At 34.4% G+C, this 23225-nt stretch overlaps 1 protein-coding gene across 1 annotated transcript; it reads left to right on the top strand.

Moving 5' to 3' along the window:
- The first annotated feature begins 202 nt into the window (after nucleotides 1-202).
- Nucleotides 203-22712, top strand: LOC125652195 (ubiquitin thioesterase OTUB1-like). Its single transcript, XM_048881201.2, has 8 exons — nucleotides 203-272; nucleotides 527-579; nucleotides 3398-3496; nucleotides 3769-3887; nucleotides 4476-4560; nucleotides 7169-7269; nucleotides 13631-13721; nucleotides 22298-22712. The coding sequence occupies exons 1-8, from the start codon at nucleotides 233-235 to the stop codon at nucleotides 22493-22495; spliced, it is 786 nt and encodes a 261-aa protein (XP_048737158.2). The 5' UTR covers nucleotides 203-232; the 3' UTR covers nucleotides 22496-22712.
- Nucleotides 22713-23225: the final 513 nt, after the last annotated feature.

Here is a 23225-nt window from a genome sequence, read left to right as displayed (position 1 = left end):
GTTTTATTTAAAACGTTTTATTGCTTCTGGGTGAATATTTTCTCTCTTCTCTTAAAATGGTAATAAATAAAAATAATTCAAGTTGAAACAAAAATCATTACCTTTTTCCATCTAAATCTGCCGCTTATTGTCACTGCCGCGTAATTCCTTTGTGACGTCACAAAGAAAAGAAAACTTCATTCGGATGTACTCGCACTTTATTTTCACTTTGACTTTCATTCGGAACATTTGCATGATGGCGGAAAAAGTTGCACCGTTTCATTTTGATCCAGGTATTAAGCCTAATTTTGAATGTTTTTTCTTTTGTTTCTGGTGGGGATACGTCAATATGAGTTAGGAAAGACAACTAAACAGACCCAAATTATTATAGTCTGAGTTAGGGATTTACAGTAGCAACCAATGTTATAAGTTGCCTACACTCGGCTAACTTTCAGACTGTGTGCAAGTCCTTGATGTATTCATTATTGCTTTTCAGATATAAAAACTTTTCCAGGATATTTAATTTTATATCAATTATCTATTACAGAAAAGAACTATGACGAAGAAACCCTGGCACAGCAGTCTGAAATTGAACAGGAGGTAAACAAGGGTGCATCTTGAACATGTTGATATACTATAATATAGTCTATATCATACAGTCTAGTTTAGAATAATCTAACATGTTGATATACTATATCATACAGTCTAGTTTAGAATAATCTAACTATGTCTCGGGACAGGTCTTCACCGGGTCGTCCGTAGGACATTATCATTTTAACGATAGAACATTCTATCTACATATAGCAATGATAGTGAACATGTTGATGTACTATATTCTATAGTCTTAATATTGACCTGGGACCATCTAATTCTTTACTCAGTGTTTGAAATTAACCATAGACCGATAGACAAAGTCTATGTCAAATGACACTGGTCTATGCCAATTATAATTGATATAGACCAAATTGTTTATGCCGATTTTTAGATTTAAAGCAATAAAGTTATCCCAAAGGACCCAGCATGGTCAGTCGACGTCTAATAAACATTATGAGGAAAGGAGGATATTGCTATGGAAATGGAAAGAAAATATGCTTTCTAAGTACATTAGACGTCAATGAAAATGTAATAAATTTGTGTTATTTTTTTCAATGTTGCGGTCTATGCCATATTCGATGAGGTCTATGTCGTCTTGTTTTGGCATAGACCTGTGGTCTATACCAAGTTTTAAACCAATTTCGAACACGGTTTACTATCCTGATTTTTACAATTTTATTTTAAATGAGAGTTTTAAGAACTTCATTTCATTGAATACAATTAAACAAAGTAGTTTACTTAATGAAAAATATGTGTGTGTGTGTGTAGCATGCTCATTTGAATAGTACTTTACTATTACTAACTTAAACTTTATTATTCAAACAAAAGCATATCTCATCAAACATGTTTATCTGTTGAAGAAATTAGAAACTGAACCCAATATAATGATCAATAGATAGGGTTTTATGCAACATGTCTTCAAATATTTTAGTATCACTACAATCTAATTAGATTGGTATTGATACACAATGGCAGCAAAATTATCACAATCTTCAACAATAGATCAGTTTTGGTTTCGAAAGACAGGTGCTTTTTGCAAATAAAGGTCACATGAATTAGCCCAAAGTCAGGGATAAACAAGTACATGACTGAGTGTTCAGATTGTAAACAAAAGCAACAACATTTGACTTCATTGACTCGCACACTTAATTGATATCATTTCTAGGGACTACCTGTGTCCTGCTGTTATCACTCTGACAACATTGTTTTTTACGCGGGAAGCAATGCAGACCTAAACTTAGTGTAATTGTAGTAAACCAGAAAGCTGCACACACAGTTCATTAATGGATTTAATTAGCCATTACTCTTAATGATATTTTTATGCAATGTTATATAGATGTCTGTCTTTTGTCCATTTCTCCCATATTGTGTATTTCCCCCCATTTTTAATGCATTAATAGGGACCCAAAATGAACCATGAATAATATAGATCCACCTTTCCCATCATGAAAGCATTGACTAAATTCGTTGTAGGTCCCCTAAACTTTAAAAAGAGTTGTTGAAAACTATTTAACTTTTGTTAGCAAACAGTTAAAGTGCACCATGTTTGACAAAAATGCAGAACATGCTGGTTCAAGTGTTTTTGTGACACTTAGGATTCACTGAAGGTACATTTCAATATAGGCAGCGATTCAGAGTTCCCAAGGTGCACGTATATTGAAACAATGCACCATGATCTGTTGCTCAAATGTAAACAGAATTTTGCAGTTGTTTTGATTTGGATAATGATGGCTTTTTTCTGCTGGTAAAACTCCTTAACCAATATGCTCATTGTCAGAAATCCATGGCTAGTCACTCTTTGCTATGCTCATCAACAAATCCACGGCTGGTCACCCTTTAATAACCCACTGAGCAAGTGAGTATATTTGTGGCGATGTGTGACTAGCCCTTAGGTTCCCTGTCACTCAGCGAGTGAGTATATTTGTAGCGATGTGTGACTAGCCCTAAGGTTCCCTGTCACTCAGCGAGTGAGTATATTTGTAGCGATGTGTGACTAGCCCTAAGGTTCCCTGTCACTCAGCGAGTGAGTATATTTGTAGCGATGTGTGACTAGCCCTAAGGTTCCCTGTCACTCAGCGAGTGAGTATATTTGTAGCGATGTGTGACTAGCCCTAAGGTTCCCTGTCACTCAACGAGTGAGTATATTTGTAGTGATGTGTGACTAGCCCTAAGGTTCCCTGTCACTCAGCGAGTGAGTATATTTGTAGTGATGTGTGACTAGCCCTAAGGTTCCCTGTCACTCAGCGAGTGAGTATATTTGTAGCGATGTGTGACTAGCCCTAGAGTCACATGTTACTACTTGCTGTGATGTGAAATTTGAAGGCAGCTGTTAACCATTGAACCTCAGCATTTTCTAAGAAATATCAACATGTTATCTGAGTTGAGTTCCTTGAAGAGTATGATAGCATGGCTATATGAGAAAACTTCAAATTTGTGGAAAATTGTATTTTTAAATTGTATATATGTATCATTATGTATATAGATATCATATGAATACAATTAGTATAATGATTATAATTATTACTGGAGAATATCCAAAACTTGGTGATGGGCTGCTTAGTAAGCTTCTTTCTTTTTTTTAGATAAATCGAATACCTGGTATTTGTGATTCATCACTTGTTTCTTGTCTGCGTGTGATACACGTTGGTGGTACCTCGACATTTATCATGTTGTATATTTGTACTGTCCTTGTCTGCGTGTGATACACATTGGTGGGACCGCGACATTTATCATGTTGTATATTTGTGCTGTTCTTGTCTGCGTATGATACACATTGGTGGTACCTCGACATTTATCATGTTGTATATTTGTAATGTCCTTCTAGATTGCAAGGACCCAAGCATTGATCAGTGACAGAATAAGTTTTGATAGATTCAGTGCTGATTACTCAGAGGAAGATCAAATCTACCTTCACAAAATACAGGTATGGCAATCACGAGGAAAGTGATGTAATTATAGCTGGGTTTTCGCAAAACTGAATACATAGGTTCACAATGAAAGGTCAGCATAATGGGGTTAAATAGAGAAGTTGTTAGAATAGCATGTGGATGCATGATCTTTTGATTCAGATCCACGATTGCATTCAGAATAACGTCACCAAAGTCTGATGAAGAGTTATATGCCTCATGTATCATTCCGTTGTGTATTGGCTTTAGACTTCCAATATAAGTCATACTAATATACTTTTCATTTCAGGATTTGAAAAATCGTTTTTCATGTGTGCGCAAAGTCAGAGGAGATGGCAACTGTTTCTACAGAGCATTTGGTTTCAGATACTTTGAAACATTAATAGATGACAAATCAGATTTTAACAGGCAAGTATAAATTCAGAGGTCATGCGCAACACACAAGTCACCAATAACAGACTATTTCAAAAAAGGTGATGTCACCGAATGTTTCATAGTTCATTAGTTTAAATATTGTAATATAGGAAAGGAGAGAATTTATGGTTAGTCTAGAAATTGATCCCTGGACCCCTGCAGTACTAGTCAGGTGTTCTAACCACTGAACTAACCAGACCAACATCCATTGTCAGTATAGCCCTAACTACTACACATTCATCCCTCGAAGACACAAAGGGTGAAGACACACAAAAACTCAGATTCTTTTAGCCCCTGGCAAAACTTTCACCTGAAGTTCAGGGGTGATCAAAGGCACCAAATATATAATATAGGAAAGGAGAAAATTATGTTGGATAGGGAATTGAACCCAGGGCCCCCTGCATTATTAGTCAGGTGCTCTCACCACTGAGCTATCCAGGCTGATATCCATGGTCCATATAGCCCAAAACACCACAATGTACTGTGTATGTTCAAAACGATCTAATCATGTGAAGATTTGTTTCCCGATTTATATTGTTTGAGATTGTACATTTATGAAGTTTATCTTTCAATTTTCAACAGATTTAAAGACATAGCTCAAAAGACTCGAGATGACTTAGTCCAGCTTGGTTTTCCAGAATTTACTATCGACGACTTTCACGAAAATGTGAGTTCACTATAAAGAATAGGAGATTTAGGGCTGAGCAGTAATATTGATAATGCGATATCATCATGAAACAGAACAGGGAATCTTCACATGTTTTTGGAAAACATGCATCAGTATATATTTTAAATGTTAAAGAGATTCGCTCCTGAGTTTTGGAGTATTGTCAATTTTTCAGAAGTATATTATTGATTCCTACATTGAAGGAGAATTATGAAATCAAAAACAAAACTTTGGTTATAGCACTTGTTGTTGACAGGAGGATCCAATTATTTTCCCAAAAGTTATAGTGGATCTAAGAGGGGTGGAGGATGTAAAATAGCTTGTGAATGCTTCTCCTTCTATATGGCTTATCTGATAGATTTGAAACTTTGTACAATGCTTCATTGCCATTGTTAGATGTGCATATTGTAGGGACAGGAGGATCCAATTGTTATCTTTAAAGTTATAGTGGATCTGAGGGGTGGAGGGTGTAAAATAGTTTGTGAACACTTGACCTATGTGGCTTATCGGCGTTCATAATGGCTATGTTCCTGCTTCTCCTCCATACCATGCAGTACATTAAGGGGAGGTTTCATTTGGAGCACTTCCAATTTGGGGAGCTGGGGAGACATTTGTTTTTCATAAAATCAATCTCTAGTTGGAAATAAAGAATAACCGTTATACACTTAATACACATAAAAATTCATCACATGGAATTTGAGAGTTCAGAAGAACATATATGGAGTACTGTAAAGTTTTTAAATTGCAGATAAATCACAAAATCTTGCCTAATTAAAGAAAGTAGGGATATTAGACCAAATTTTCAATTTATTGGCCAAAATGCTGAATTTTCATACAAAATTTCAGATAAATCTATATAAATGCTTTTAAGAAACAGCATTTTGTTTACAAAAACATACCAATCAAATTAATGAATTTGCAACGTTAAAATTAGTTTAAACTCTCTACTAATTGTATCATAAATTACAAAATTTAAATTCATGCCTAGGGGTATAATTATTGACTATATGTTGTATAAAACCAAACTGTAAAATCATGCAAATATAGATTTCTTCTGCTACAAAATGTAATCCTTTCCAAACCCTTTCAAAATTAGAATTGACATTAAAAAAATTCAGATGGATAGGTTTAAGTAGTAAATATATAATATATTTGGGCCATTAGAATAAATATTGAACCATCATCTACACAGTTATAGCATTATGCAGTTATGCATAAAAGCTGAGGAGCTAACTTCTTTAATAATCAAAATACAGGTGATTCTCGATGGCTCAAACTTCGATCTCTCGAAGTGAAATCATGGTCCCGATTTTTTCTCTCTATATAACAAAGTAAATTTACTATCGATCTCCTCTCGAACATATGATCTCTCAAAGTGAAGTTGGGTCCCGTAAAACACATTTGATTGTTTTTCACTCTCGATCTCTTGAAGTGGTGGTAGCGTATACCCACCGTTACACAAGCTTGTAATAATTTCCGCTTGGGCCTTACCTGGATTTTGTTGAATGCTGTAGGGGTAATTAGGTGTTTACATAGTTGAAACATCACCCATGCTTCTTTGTGGAGGTGACACACTTGAGTATATAATTGGCTCTCTCACTGTCAGGTCAAAACAAATTGTAGATTTTATTCATAGTTGGATTATATATGATTTTAATCATCACGACACCAAACCCCAGTGCAGGGTGTATACAGTATACACCCTGCACTGGGGTTTTGTGTTGTGATGATTAAAATCATATATAATCCAACTATGAATAAAATCTACAATTTGTTTTGACTTGACAACGAGAGAGTAAGTTTTATACATAATTTAGAGATCTACAGACCGTTAAATTTCTTGAGTTTGTTCTTTGTGTAAAGTTACTCTAAAACATCGTTTTACTCATTCGTTAGAATTTTTGCTTTGAGTAAAGCGACATAACATTGTGCTGTTTATTTTGCAATAGTAAAGCTTTATCGGAACTTGGTTTTGTATGCCTATCTAAGCATGATTAAAGAACAAATAAATACATAAACTTTGAAATGTTTTTATTAATGCAAAATAAGGTTTTTTATTTTGATATCAAATTAACTACGAATAGGAAAGAAAACATATCATATGATCGTGTTGGTAAACATTTCCGGTTACTGTAAAATCTGAACCATACTGGCGGACCTTCAATTTCCGAATTTCAATCTCGCGAACTTTCGATTTCTCGAAGTTTTATCAAGGTCCCTTGAACTTTGAGTTATCGAGAGTCACCTGTACCATTAAATCATACAGATATGAGAATAGTCATAATTCAGTAGTTCGTAGTAATAAATGAAAACTTTTAAAAGAACCATTACTTTTTAAAATTTTGTTAAATTCCTTAGTATTCATTTGGAACATTGCAATGTTATGCATCGCAGTATATTTATAAATTATGTAGAATCATTCATTTTAATGGGATTAAAATGCTATCTGAAGAATAAGCATGCCATACCACCTTCGCTGGCCAAGGGTTTTCGATACATTCCGCTCCCACATGGAGTTGACTGAAAACCCTTGGCTAGCGAAGATGCATATATATACATGGAGTTCTTCGTTTTCTTAATTCCTGAAGCTGGGTGTTATTTCTTGCAGTTTATGGATGTAGTGAACAAATTGGAGACTTGCACAGGAGAAGAACTACTACAAACCTTTAATGACCAAGGACTCTCAGATTATTTAGTGGTTTATCTCAGGTATAGTAGCAAATATACTGTAAGTTCGGTATAGTGCTTGTACCATGGAAACTCTCATTGCTTTTAATTAGCAAATGTTGTAATAATTTGGCAACCCCTTTCAGTCTGCTTGTTTGTCTTGTTTTAACAGGTAAACTGGATCTTTTCTTGTGTTAACGCTAGCTGACATTTGATGATTCATTCATCTGATTTGCGATTTTAAGATATTAGTTTGTGTGTGGTTAGGGCAGTTGTCTTTCTTGTTTTATGAATTGATTGGTGGAATGGCAGTTTCTAGGTTTAACAAAGTAAGCATCTCTTTTGTGTTTGGTCTGGTGAGATGGCAGCCTCATAGATGAACACATAAAAGGACCCACCTACTGATGCATGGAAAGCCAGCAGCAGGATTGATTGTATATTGTTTAACGTTCCTCTCAAGAATATTTCACTGATATGGAGATGTCATCATTGCTAGTGAAGGGCTGCAAAATTTAGGCCTATGCTTGGCGCTTACAGCCTTGGAGCAGGGAGGGATCTTTATCATGCCGCACCTGCTGTGACATGGGACATCGATATTAAAGTGATTCTCTTTGTTGAGTGGAATATGCCAGTTTTGAGATAAGAACTCTTCTGTGTATGAGGTGCATTTAGTGGAGTTTTGAATGCCAAAGTGGGACAGAGTGGACCTACAGTCAGTGAGGAAGATGATAAAATGTATTAAAAGTGGATATGTAAATGTAGGAAATACAAAATAACTATTTAAAGAAATGTTTTACTTATGTGGAAACGTAAAAACAATGTCATATTTGCTACTGATATCTTATTATCCTAGATATGAAACGTAAGAGCAACAAATGCAATATAATAAGAATTCCATGTATTTAATTACACCCTGAATATTCAACAAAATAATGTGATATGATAAGAATTCCATGTATTTAATTACACCCTGAATATTCAACAAAATAATGTGATATGATAAGAATTCCATGTATTTAATTACACCCTGAATATTCAACAAAATAATGTGATATGATAAGAATTCCATGTATTTAATTACACCCTGAATATTCAACAAAATAACGTGATATAATAAGAATTCCATGTATTTAATTACACCCTGAATATTCAACAAAATAACGTGATATAATAAGAATTCCATGTATTTAATTACACCCTGAATATTCAACAAAATAACGTGATATAATAAGAATTCCATGTATTTAATTACACCCTGAATATTCAACAAAATAATGTAATATAATAAGAATTCCATGTATTTAATTACACCCTGAATATTCAACAAAATAATGTAATATAATAAGAATTCCATGTATTTAATTACACCCTGAATATTCAACAAAATAACGTGATATAATAAGAATTCCATGTATTTAATTACACCCTGAATATTCAACAAAATAACGTAATATAATAAGAATTCCATGTATTTAATTACACCCTGAATACTCATAATTTTACTTGGTTTGTGTATCAGTCGAATTTAGGTGAATAAACTGAGTATGAGAAACTTGCTGAGCACATTCACTTATGCAGTGATGGATATTTGTCCCACTCCTGCATGTAAACAAATGGTTTTGTGCCTTACTGTCTAGAGTAAAGGGAAACAACTTGGACGTAACTTGAAACTTGTGTATTAAGTCAGGTGAAGATGTGTACTAAATTTTTAAAATGAATATAGATGTATTTTATTAATTACAGTCCCCTTTACAAAATGTCATAACTCTACCCTCAAAAATTTCTATAAAAGCCAAACTCCTCTCTAATCTACACACCTGTGGAATAAAGAGCTTATTTGTATTTGATACACCAACTTCAACAGATAATATGTGTACTATCTTGTAAATTTCAACCATATCAGTACCAGTTATTGTCATCAGTACCTGTTATTGTCAAGTAAAACACAACCATATCAATACCAGTTATTGTCATCAGTACCTGTTATTGTTAAGTAAAACACAACCATATCAGTACCTGTTATTGTCAAGTAAAACACAACCATATCAGTACCTGTTATTGTCAAATAAAACACAAAAGAATAACAGAGTTGGAAATTTTAAAACCAGTCTTATATTGCTCACAACATTGAAGATCAAGAACATGTATTGTGCAGTCCAGTTGTGTTACTACCCTGAAGTTGTCATATTCACAATAAATGTTAGAATACAAAGAGAGATAATTCACGTTTCTGGACAGGCCTATAGGAAGATATTGTCTACTCAATATCTTGAATTGGTTTGGCACTAATATCAGTTAAATGATGCATATGTATAACCCTTTTCAATTTTGCACCATGGGGGCATGCATGTTTTACAAACATTTCTTTTTGAATTTTGTGTGTGTACATGTAAAGAGTACAGATGAAAACTTGTATGAACTATGACCCCAGGATGCATGAACTATGACCCCAGGATGCATGAACTATGACCCCAGGATGCATGAACTATGACCCCAGGATGCATGAACTATGGCTGCTATTAGAAATCCAGGATAACCTGTAGTAACCTTTTACAATATCTCCAACAACAACGGAGTAATACAATTTGTCAAAATACTATGCAGTAATCCTTGTCTTGTCCTATTTCTGAGCTTTTTTAGTATTCCATACTCACTGATTTTTTTTCTCTGCATTAGAAAGATGAGACCCATGTGAGCAGTATGGCCCATGGAACTCTTGTTTATCTTTTAAAATTGAACATTTTCCATGACTCATTTCTGATACCAGTTTCTCTACAAAAAAAATGATGTTTCTTGTCTGTATTAGATAACCCATTGATAATATTTGAATTGCTAAGGTTTAGGTTATATTATCTATACGGCTTGCCAGTAGAAAATAAATTGGTCAGATCCATATTGTCTTACTTCTTGGGAGTTTTTAGATAATGAATACAAATATTGATTTGAAGCTAAGGTTTGCAATAGTGTAAAAGTGTCCATGGATATAGATCAATGGATAAAAAATTTGATATGTCTTGATGAAGGTGTAAGAAAGTTCTGCTAACTCTAGCCCTATAATCTATCAATACACGGAGTGTGACAACAGATAAAAAACGTTCCCATTACCACTGTCATGTGTTACATCACTTTCAGACGGTTGGAGTTATTTGTTTTGTTGTGTCATGTTACGTTTAAACATGTGATTTTGCAGTTGTGGTGTTTAATAATGGAGTCAGATCCAGAATTTTGCAAAGAGAAGGCAGGGGAGGTGCAATACATGGGGCAATATTTAGACCCCAGGTGGGTCCAAGGCAAAACTCCTGGGTTTCAGCTAATGGTATTCTCGGGCTACTTTTTAAAATATTATTGTTTTTCCTTTTAATAGTTAAACTTCACAGTAAAAATGTTCGTTGGACTAAGTAGGTAGACAGAATCTTTCTTATAAGTTATAGTCAACAACTAGTCCTCATGGGCATAGCATTGGGAAGGGAAAAAATTGTGATGAAAAGGTGTGGGAAAAAAATCTTCGAGTCTGTAATCAAAATCGTAGTTGAGGAGATTTCAGTTTGTCAAGACCAAACATATATAGCTTTTCAATTTCTGTCTCAGATTGAAATTCACGGTATATTTCCAATTATGATATGATCCTTTTCAATATTATGATATTCAATTCTCAGAATTTAAAACATATTTTTGGTGCAATGTTATTTCGTAGATTAGGTTGTTAGTGCACCCTCATCTGGATACCGTTTAATCTCATGTTTTCGTTCTTCATCGAGTCAATTTTGATGTATTTGGTCTCAGGTGATACTTTTTTCCCTGATACAAACTTCAGGCACTAATCATGGGCTTGATCATGTCTTGTAAGGACTGCATATATAATATATATATGTTTTCCATATTCATTATCATCCAGTAATATGTGGACTATTGATACATGTATGTTCTAAGATTTGATAAGGACACTTCAGTGAAAGAAGGAGTTTTTTAGCTCACCAGAAACCTCAAGTGAGCTTTTCTGATCGCCTTTTGTTCGTCATCTGTGCGTCTGTAAATTTTTTACATTTTTGACCTTTTTCTCCAGAAGCACATGGCCAATTTCAACTAAACTTGGGTGAGTTAGGGCTTTCAAGTTTGATCAAATGAAGGGTCATGCCCCCTTCAAAGGGGAGATAGATAATCACCAAAAAAATGGCAGAAATAGGGTGGGGTCATTTAAAAATCTTCTAAAGAACCACTGAGCCAGAAGAGCTGAAAGCTTCCTGACATAATGCAGATTCAAGATTGTAAAAAATCATGACCCTCAGGCTTAGGATGGAGTCTCAATAGGGGTTCAAAGTTTTACATACAAATATATAGGGAAAATCTTTTCAAGAATCACTGGGCTAAGAAAGTACAAATTTACACGAAAGCTTCCTGACATAGTGCAGATTTAAGTTTGTAAATATTATGACCCCCGGGGGTAGGTTGGGGCCACAATAGGGATCAAAGTTTTACATGCAAATATTTAGGGAAAATCTCTAAAAATATGGACCAAGGTGACTCAGGTGAGTAATGTGGCCCATGGACCTCTTGTTTGTGTAGATGTTACTGACCTGAGGCTTAAGGATGAATGACACATTGTCTTAATGGCTGGCTTTATTTTGAAAGTCTAATCACCTAGCTGGGTAGTTCAGTAGGTTAGGGTGTCGACTGCTGGTCTGTAGTTTGTGCGTTCGAGTCTAGCAGGGGTTTTAATTTTTCGGATTACTCTCTATTAAAACTACATTTCTTAACTAAGTAAGGTAAATTTGAAACTCTTCAATTTCATTATTGTACATATCCTTCACTTTCCATCCATATCAGATTTCTCTGGTGTGTTATTCCTCCTTAAGAAAGTGCAGTGTGGAAAGTGTTCTGATCATTAGCTGAAAGCTCAAGTGAGCTTTTCTGATCGTTTGTTGTCCGTCGTCTGTCTGTAAACTTTTTACATTTTTGACTTCTTCTCCAGAACCACTTGGCCAATTTCAACCAAACTTGCCAAAAACATCCTTGGGTGAAGGGCTTTCAAGTTTGTTCAAATGAAGAGCCATGTCCCCTTTCAAAGGGGAGAGAATCACAAAAATGCAAAAATAGGGTGGGGTCATTTAAAAATCTTCTTCTCAAGAACCACTTGGCCAGAAAAGCTGAAATTTTCATGAAAGTTTCCTGACATAGTGCAGATTCAAGTTTGTTAAAATCATGGCCCCCGGGGGGTATAATGGGTCCACAATAGGGGATCAAAATTTTACATACAAATATATAGGGAAAATCTTCAAAAATCTTCTTCTCAAGGACCACTGAGCCAGAAAAGCTGATATTTACATGAAAGCTTTCTGACATAGTGCAGATTCAAGTTTGTTAAAATCATGGCCCCCGGGGGTAGGAAGGGGCCACAAGGGTGGATCAAAGTTTTGCATACAAATATAAAGAGAAAATCTTTAAAAATCTTCTCAAGAACCACTGAGCCAGAAAAGCTGATATTTACATGAAAGGTTCCTGACATAGTGCAGATTCAAGTTTGTTAAAATCATGGCCCCCAGGGGTAGGATGGGACCACAAGGGGGATCAAAGTTTTGCATACAAATATATAGAGAAAATCTTTAAAAATCTTCTTCTCAAAAACTTCTGGGCCAGGAAAGTTGAAATTTACATGAAAGCTTCCTAACATAGTGCAGATTCAAGTTTGTTCAAATCATGACCCCCGGGGGGCAGGATGGGGCCACAAGGGGGGATGAAAGTATTACATAGAAATATATAGGGAAATTTTTAACTGAAAAACTACTGGGCCAAGAAAGTGGAAATTTACATGAAAGCTTCCTAAAATAGTGCAGATTTACATTTGTTAAAATCATGGCCCCTGAGGATAGGATGAGGCCACAATAGGGGATCAAAGTTTTACATAGAAATATATAGGGAAAATCTTCTCAAAAACTACTGGGCCAGGAAATTTGAAATTTACATAATGCAGATTCAAGTTTATTAAAATAATGGCCCCCGGGGCTAAGATGAGGTGACAATAGGGGATCAAAGTTTTACATACAAATATATATAGGGAAAATCATTAAAAATCTTTTTCTGAAAAATCACTGGGCCAGTAAAGTTTACATTCATATGAAAGCTTCCTGACATAGTCCAGATTCAATTTTGAAGAAAAAAACATGGCCCCTGGGAGTAGGTTTGGGCCACAATAGGGATCCAAGGTTTACATGCGAATATATAGGAAAAATCTTTAAATATGAGCCTCTTGTTCAGTGATCTGTGTTCAACACGGACCTCGTATGTGTTTCAAAGTGTTCACTCCAGGAAAAACGCTCATTGATAAATCTTTCATTTGTATTTAAGGTGAATAGTCAAATACCAACAGTTAGATCCTTGATTAAATACCATTACCTATATTTTGCAGATTAATTGTTTCTGGACATCTGCAGAAGGAGGCAGATTTCTTCACTAATTTTGTTGAAGGAGAACGAGGAATTAAAGAGTTTTGCAATCAGGTATGATTGACACTTAACAATTTAAATTTCCTAAATGATTTAAAGTTTTGGAATTTCAATATTTATGCCCCCCTTTGAAAAAGAGGGGGCATATTGTTTTGCAACTGTCGGTCGGTCAGTCTGTAGACCACATGTTGTCCGCTCAATATCTTGAGAACCTTTCACTTGATGATAATGATATTTCATATGTGGGTTGGTTATGAGTAGAAGAGGACCCCTATTGTTTTTCAGGTCAAAAGTTCAAGGGTCAATCTACTCTGGACATAGGAATATAATGTCCGTTCAATATCTTGAGAACCCTTTGCTTGAAAAACATCAAACTTAGCACACTGGTACATCCTAAGGAGTAGATGACTCCTATTGATTTTGAGGTCATATGGTCAAAGGTCAAGGGTCAAACAGGACATTAGAATGTACTGTCCGCTCAATATCTTGAGAACCCTTTGCTTGACAGACATCAAACTTGGTACACTGGTACATCTTCAGGAGAAGATGATCCCTAATGATTTTGAGGTCACATGGTCAAAGGTCAAACTAGACATGGAAATATACTGTCCGCTTAATATCTTGAGAACCCTTTGCTTGACAGACATCAAACTTGGTACACTGGTACGTCTTCAAGAGAAGATGACCCCTATTGATTTTGAGGTCACATGGTCAAGGGTCAAACTGGACATAGGAATATACTGTCCGCTCAATATCTTGAGAACCCTTTGCTTGACAGACATCAAACTTGGTACACTGGTACATCTTCAGGAGAAGATAACCCCTATTGATTTTGATTTCACGTGTTTAAAGGTCAAGGGTCAAACTGGACATAGGAATATACTGTCCATTCAACATCTTGAGAACCCTTTACTTGACAGACATCAAACTTGGTACACTGGTACATCTTCAGGAGAAGATGATCCCTATAGATTTTGATTCACATGTTTAAAGGTCAAGGGTCAACCTGGACATTGGAATATATCATCCACTCAATATCTTTAGAACCCTTTGCTTGACAGACATCAAACTTAGTACAGTGTTGTATATTCAGGAGGAGATGACTCCTATTGATTTTGAGGTCACATGGTCAAAGGTCAAACTGAACATAGTAATATACTGTCCACTCAATATCTTGATAACCCTTTTGCTTGACGGACATCAAACTTAGTACACTGGTACATCTTCAGGAGAAGATGACCCATATTGATTTTGAGGTCAAAAGTCAATTGTTGAACTGGACATAGTAATATATTGTCTCCTATATTTTAAGAATTATTTGCTTGATTGACACCAAACTTGGTACACTGGTACAGCAGAAGGAGTAGATGACCCCTATTGATATTTAGGTCACATGGTCAATTCACTCTTGACATAGGAAGATATTGTCTGCTCAATATTTTGAATTGATGATACTACTATCAATTAAATGATGTGTGTGTATAACCCTTTTCAATTTTGCACCATGGGGGGCATATGTGTTTTACAAACATCTCTTGTTTAAACATTTAAATTTTCAGAATGTGTTAATTTCTTTGAAGTTTTAGAGGTTTTATGTTTTCATTAAAAAATCCAGAATATTATTAGAATTTTATCTTTTAAAAACTTCAAATTAAATATTAAACTGTTTTAAACTTTTTAAAAATTTAGAATTTTGGTTAAAAAGCTTATTGTAAACACGTATAACATTCTGACTTTTTAGACTTTTATTTCAAATTTCAAAACTCTCAAACTTCCAAAATGGATTTAAATTTTTCACATTTTCATACACTGTAAGTTTCATTCAGACTCGCTCTACACTGTAACTGCATGATATCTTATAAGAATGGCAGTTTAGATTTCAATGCAATCTTAATCTTTAGTTTTAAAATTTGGGGGAAGACATAAAATTAAGACATTCAGAGGAGGGTGTAAACAGCACTTAGGCAAGAACAAATTTCTCAGAGGTGAATTTTGGCTAAATAATCGAAGTTATGGAATTTTCAAGATGCACTATCAATAAATACACTACAGTAAAACTCGAATATAGCGAACACGGATATAGCAAAATTACGGCTATAGCGAAGTGAAATCGATTTTCCCGACAAATTCTTTATATATTCTATATAAAAATCTGCGTCTATAACGAACACAGATTTAGCAAATTTACGGATATAACAAAGTAAATTTCTATTCCCCTTGAATTAAAAATGAACTTAAAAATCACCTTTTATGATGATTTTTTTTTTTCATTTTAAACTCGTGATTTTTAACAATTGCTTTCCATTGCCATAAAGGATCCATACTTATTACAAAATTTTTGTTTGTATTTTTTCAAAACAATACTTATACACATACATTTAGCAAATATATTGTCGGTATTGTTTACTATTCTCGTTAAATAAATTTGAACTTTGATTGCATTTATTTTTATCGTACACTCGTTTAATTGTGTAAAGCTGTGTTAGACAGTGTATTGCACATAATTTTGTTGATATTTTTCTTTCAACATGTTCTTGCGTGACTTAATAATCCATCAAGTTAGATTATCATATATACATCAGTGTTTATATTTCTTGTATAAAAACATTTCTTCTCAAAAATATATAGGCTTAATTTCTCTTAGAGACAATACAAATGCAAGTATGTGACGACTGCTGCTTTCATATACAACTGATATACATGTAGAACAAATCAGTTTTATAACGAATTCGTTGTATTTGAATTATGAATTCGCTATAAGAGTATAGCAAATTACGCTTATAGCGAATGTTGATAGAGTGTCCGCAGAAATTTGCTATATCAGCGTTTTACTGTATGTCAATGTTTATTTGACATTCAAACTGACATACAGAAAAATATGAACAGTGTTGGTTGCAATATGGTGCCTTTATGGTTCAATTTTAAGAAGATTTTTTAAAACTAGAGCAAAGCTCGTTGAAAAACAACGAGAGGTCTTCCGTTGGAGCTGTGTGACATAAAAACCTTGAACTTGTCCATATGTCCTTGGGTCAGGTCCTAATGCATCCTCAGTTAACATGAAAAACTGAAGAGAATAATTCATCGAGTTTGAATTATTTATACATACAAATCAAATAAATTGCTCTCAAATCTTGAATATTTTTTTTTTTTAACTTTAATATCTATCTGCGTAAATACATGTAGGTATATTATGCACACAGTGCGCACAGAAGTCGCGTATGAATTTCACTCCAGGGGCACGTGCCGAAGTTACATAATTTGGACCAGGAGTTCTGAGTCAATGTTTAATCAAAGTCACTGTTTTTAAACAATAAAACAACAAATCATTTGAAATGAGACTGGTCGGCCAAGGGTTTCTGAATATTCTTTACGCATGTTTAGATTTGGTTTAATATTGATTTCAAACCATGTTCAGAAATAATTTGTTATGTTTGTAAAATGTATCCATTTTCTTATCCACAACGAAGAATTTGAGTAAAGCTTGTGTGTTCAGTTAGAGTAGTGTGAAATCACAGATCGCTAGTCCAGCAGCGAGGAATCTCCGATATTATACACACAATCAATTAGACATGATTGAGAAACAAACTGTATATTAAATTGCAGATTTTAAAATCGATGCCTGACTCAATGCTCTAGAGTTTTGAATTTAAAACAAATCAAATGTAAGACCAGGGGCGTATAAACAAGTATATACATCCCCGGAAAGACTGAATTATTCAAAAAATCCAATATGATCAAAAACATAACATTCTATGTTATATTTAGGACGACAATGTTTACTTTGTGTACATGCCCTGGTTCACACGCGATGGTTTCTCGAGGCGGTTACGTAATTGTAAACAAAAACAAACCCCGCGGTGTATGTAAGATGCGTGTAGTTAATGATTGAGTTATTTTATGCTTGAAGGTTTCTTTCTTCAATTAAATATATCGTTGTTTTAATAACAAACGTAGAATAGATAACCTTTTCCTCTGTTTTTTTCCTTTGGAATGATTGTTTATATGTTTATATTAAAGCTACTAAATAATAACAAAAGAAAGTTGTCGATAGATGATTTTTAAAGGAACCATAGATCACGTTAAAACCTTATTTTAAAAGAATATTAGCATTTCATGAAGTCAGATTTATCAATTAAAGCAAGTTTATTTAAGATATATGCATATTTTTCCCCCTTCACCTACCTAATGATACAGTTACCTGTTTGCGGGTCAAGCTTTTTACTCTTATATAACACAATACTCGAGCAAAATATTATGTTTATGAGATCAATAAGATGTTAGAGAACAACTTTTCTAGCGAAAGCCATATCGAAATATTTACCGTTTTTGAGTTATAAAGCGAAAACTTTGAAGATCCCCAGATCCCTAATTTAAGGGGCCAGCCCCTTTTTATGGATATCAAAAGAAAGCTCTTAACATTTTGCACAACTTATGTTCTACATGTCTTAACAAAATATGTTTAGTTTAAAAGATACAAAGGAAAATGTGTGTAAATTTTTGCTCCTTTAGGCGTCCTAATTTTTTTACCCTGTCAACCACCATTTCGAACGCTGTAATCAAAAAACAAAAAACGATGTGCACAACTACAATGCTCCTACTTTTCATTTTCAATGCATTTTCTGCTCAAGCTTATACAGTCTCGGAGCCTTTGTCTGGAAACCAAAGCCCCTAAAATTTCATTCAAAGGGGAATAACTCGTGAACAGAAGGGAATTTGTGAAATGTAGTACATGATTTTAAAATTGTTCTGTAAAGTTTATAAACCCTGAAAATTTGAGCTAAATCCATACAGAAATGAGCAAGATATGAAGCTTCAAAGTTAGCGGCTAGGAAAAAGAAAGAAAAAAAGAATGATAAGAATAATCTTAACCAGCACAATCAGTAGAAGGTCTTCTGTTGTTACGGAAGACCTTAATAATGCATTCCATTCTTAAAATTGAACCACAAAGGCACCATGTATCAAACTGATTTGAAAACATTTTAATTATAATGCCAAATTTGTGTACTGTCATCCAATTTTCTGTCAAACAAATATGCATCATTGTGCAATATGTTAAGTTGCTGTAATAACAAGAGGTACTGTGAGCAATGCTCACTAAGAATACCCCCCACTTACCCCAATCTCCCAAAGGGTGTTGGTAATAGGTAAAACTTCAGTATTATGATCCAAAAGGTATCTAGGAACACAGCATCTCCATACGATAAAAAAGCCATTAAAGAATTTAAATGGAAACCATATTGCTACTTCGATGTCCAGTGCGCGTGACCTTTGACCTTTTGACCCCAAAATCGATAGGGAACATCTTCATCCCATGGGTAGTCCTTATGTATGATATGGTGACTGTAGGTGGAAAGGATAACGCTTTAGAGCCCGGAAACCATATTGCTACTTCGATGTCCAGTGCGCTTGACCTTTGACCTTTTGACCCCAAAATCGATAGGGAACATCTTCATCCCATGGGTAGTCCATATGTATGATATGGTGACTGTAGGTGGAAAGGATAACGCTTTAGAGCCTGGAAACCATATTGCTACTTTGATGTCCAGTGCACTTGACCTTTGACCTTTTGACCCCAAAATCGATAGGGAACATCTTCATCCCATGGGTAGTCATATGTATGATATGGTGACTGTAGGTGGAAAGGATAATGCTTTAGAGCCCGGAAACCATTGCGTCTATAGACGGACGGACGGACAGACAGATGGACAACCCGATTCCAGTATACTCCCCCCCCCCCCCCCCCCCCCCCCCCCCCCACACACACACAACTTGTTGCGGGGGGTATAATTATCGCCAAAGCTAGATGTGATAAGTGAGGGGGTAAAAGTGGTAAATTTGAATATTAAAATCTCAGTACAGATGGCAGAAATATGAAATACATAGTTACTGTCTTATAAAGAAAGATAGTTAAATCTTAATACTGAATATACTGCAGAAATATGAAGTCTTATATAGAAAGACATTTATGATGTATTTTATGTATCCTGCAACACAGTATCAAGTTAAAAATTTCACCTTACGAAAATTGTTCATTTTACATTAGAAAAGTTACGTAGAAGCTTTGTGTTTCTGATACCACAATATAAACATTGAAAACAGGACCACATCACAGTGAAGTAGAGCACACAAGGCTATGGTGAGGGCATTGACCCAATTTACTTCAGTTTGTTTGGTTACCTTTATTGGATTAGTAAAGAGGGTAGTTTCAGGATAAATTCCAATCACTGCCACTACATTGTATGTTAGATTAGATAGGTTAGACACATGCCTCAGTAGATCAGGCTATCTATACTACCCGTGACAAGACGAGGTTCAGGTACCAAAGTCCAGGGCAGGGTTATCTCTGAAATGCAGGTTTATGTACTCAGCATTCCACAAACAGTCTGACCCTGTGTGTGCCTGACATAAAATTCAATGTGCTTGACCTGATTTAAGTTGTCAACTTTTTGTACTATTACACTATAACACATAGTAGAAAAAACAACATTATAACCACTATCAAGGGAAGTACAGTAAAACTCGAATATAGCGAACACGGATATAGCGAAATTACGGCTATAGCGAAGTGAAATAGATTTCCCCGGCAAATTCTTTATATATTCTATATAAAAATCTGCATTTATAACGAACACGGATATAGCGAATTTACGGATATAACGAAGTAAATTCCTATTCCCCTTGAATTAAAAATGAACGTATAAATCACCTTTTATAACGAATTTATTTTTTTCATTTTAAACTTGCGATTTTTAAAAATGGTTTTCCATTGCCATAAAGGATCCACACTTATTACGAAATTTCTGTTTGTATTTTTTCAAGAAAGGTTGTTAACGCAAAACAATACTTACACATACGTTTAGCAAATATATTGTCGGTATTGTTTATTATTATACTTTCATGTAAAATACTCGAATCTGATTGGTCGAGAAGCATTTGAAAAAACATATTGTTACCCTCTGAGAACAGAAAGCACGTGCCACAGGGTGATAATATCTAGCAACGGGTAACAGTACTTGACAACGGGTGATATTATAAAAAATTATCACATGCGTCAAATTTATGCGCGTACGGTTCGCCGTAGATTGGTAGACAACGTCATTTGAACGTTTGTAATAAACGGGAATACCCGCATCGATATACGAAATATCGCATGACAGTGATTGATCAAATGTCAACAGACGTAAGTTTGTCTGCTTTCCTGTTTACATAACATTCAGTATAATAAAACAAATATTGCATGTAGTTGAGGGTAACTACGCCTCGGTTGACAATGGTTTTCTCGGGGTGAAAATTTTCAATGTTACCCTCAATTACATGCAATATTTATATACTGTTCTCGCTAATCAAATTTGAAATTTGATTGCATTTATTTTATCGTACACTCCTTTATTTGTGTAAAGCAACAATACATGACAACTGCAATAGACTGTTTGTACATGTATGTATTGCGCATACTTTTGTTAAAAAATTTTCTCTCGACATGTTCTTGCGTGACTTAATAATCAATCAAGATAAATTATCATATATAAATAATGTGTATATTTTTTGTATAAAATATTTCTTCTCGAAAATATATAGGCTTCAGTTCTCTTAGAGACAATACAAACGCAAGAATATCAATTGCCGCTTTCTTATACAACTGATATACATGTAGAACAAATCAGTTTTATAACGAATTCGTTATATTTGAATTATGAATTCGCTATAAACGTATAGCGAATTACGCTTATAACGAATTTTTATAGAATGTCCGCAGAAATTCGCTATATCAGAGTTTTACTGTAATTGGGAATATGTTGAGAATTTATACACACAATTTGATAGATATACCAGTACAGTTATATGTTGAATCCTTGTAATAGAGTAATGCATGACTTTAAAACATTTAATGGTTCATTTCCTCTCAAGTATTTTTAAGAAGTACATTTTATTAACTTCCTTATGAATGATTTGCCTAATGGAATTCCTCTTTGTTAAAAATTTCTGTTGAGGCCCTTATCATCAGAGGAAAATTTATGCTCTTAAAGGGGGAGGAGGTAGTTACTTTCTCTTGGTATATCTCTTTCATTGGCAGAGTAGAAAGATGTCAACCTTTTCAAATTCTGGGGAAAAAAACTAGGTTCTTTAATAGTTTAATTTGACCCTGATTCTGACCTTAACCTTAAAACTAGATTAATGACAGAAATTTTTACAAGTTTGATATTAAATAGGTCAGATATACTACTAAATCATAGATTTGATATATATAATGTCACAAATGTGTAGTGCATTTCCTTATAACTAAAAGTTCGTTTGCTTCCGAAAACATGAGCTTTGTATTCTGATTATGATTAAATCAAAATATGTTGAGAGTTACAAATATTGCATCTCATGATCACTATTTCAATGATGACAATATTCAAGAAAAGTGTCAAATTTAAAAAAATCGCTAACTTTTTGACATTTTCCAAAATAGAAATCAGTTTGGCAAAAAAAATTCTTCATTTTCATTTCTGACTATTTCAACTTAGCAATTACTGATCGACTTAGAAGTCTAATTAAAAATGTTTAAATTTCAGGGCTAGAAATGTGATAGAATAAATGTACCTTGCTTGTTGTGAAATATCATGTCATTTTGTCGTACTTTTCAGGAAGTGGAGCCCATGGGTAAAGAGTGTGACCACCTACAGATTATAGCCCTGACATCGGCCCTGGGGGTGCCTGTGAGGGTGGAGTATATGGATCGCGGGGAGGGGGATCAATGTAACCACCATGATTTCCCCGAGAATTCCAAACCAGTACTCGCCCTCCTCTACAGACCCGGACACTACGACATTCTCTACACTTAATAGTGAAGTCTGTAACAAACCACAAGGCACCACTTATCATTAAAATACACTTAGGATTTTATGATAATTGTTTTCCAGCAGAACTTTGTGTTTTTCATTTCTTTGAATAAAAGACATGTTTTTCATCTTGTATATAAAGGAAGAAAATTTGTGTAATGATTGATCATTGTTTGTTTGCTTTTGTATGATGACGAATAAATATGGGGAAACTTTTTCATTTGCTGTATAAGAATTTTTTTTTATACCATCAAACTTGTTGATAGAAAATTGGTGGTACTATACCAGAATGGGATATTCTGATCATGCAGAGACTTCACTCAAAATATGCATCATTTAAAAGTGGAAAAGATTGACTAAGATTTTCAAGTCTTTATCAATAACTAAGCATTGATTTTACAATGTCAACTTGTATAGGGGAAATCTTCCCAATTCAGAAAACACAGCAAAATTTGTTGCACTGGTTTATGCACACAAAGTGTTGATTTACAAAATTTCAAATGGAGTTTCATCACAAAATAGGTTGGCGTACACTTTATCAATGGTATTATGGTACGTGTTCTTAATTTTTTTTAAGATGAATTAAAAAAAAACCCAGGTGCACACAAAATAGGTTCATGGTATAATGTGTATAGTGGTTTTAATACATGGATTCAGTGAAATGAAGTCTTTCCTATCCTATCCTCAGACGTACAGTACTTGTCATACATGCAATAACATATGGTCTGGTGCT

Source organism: Ostrea edulis, chromosome 5 (assembly GCF_947568905.1).
Source record: "Ostrea edulis chromosome 5, xbOstEdul1.1, whole genome shotgun sequence".
Taxonomy (NCBI): Eukaryota; Metazoa; Mollusca; class Bivalvia; order Ostreida; family Ostreidae; genus Ostrea; species Ostrea edulis.
The sequence above is the reverse complement of the archived record's forward strand: the minus strand, read 5'-3'. Positions and strand labels throughout refer to the sequence as shown.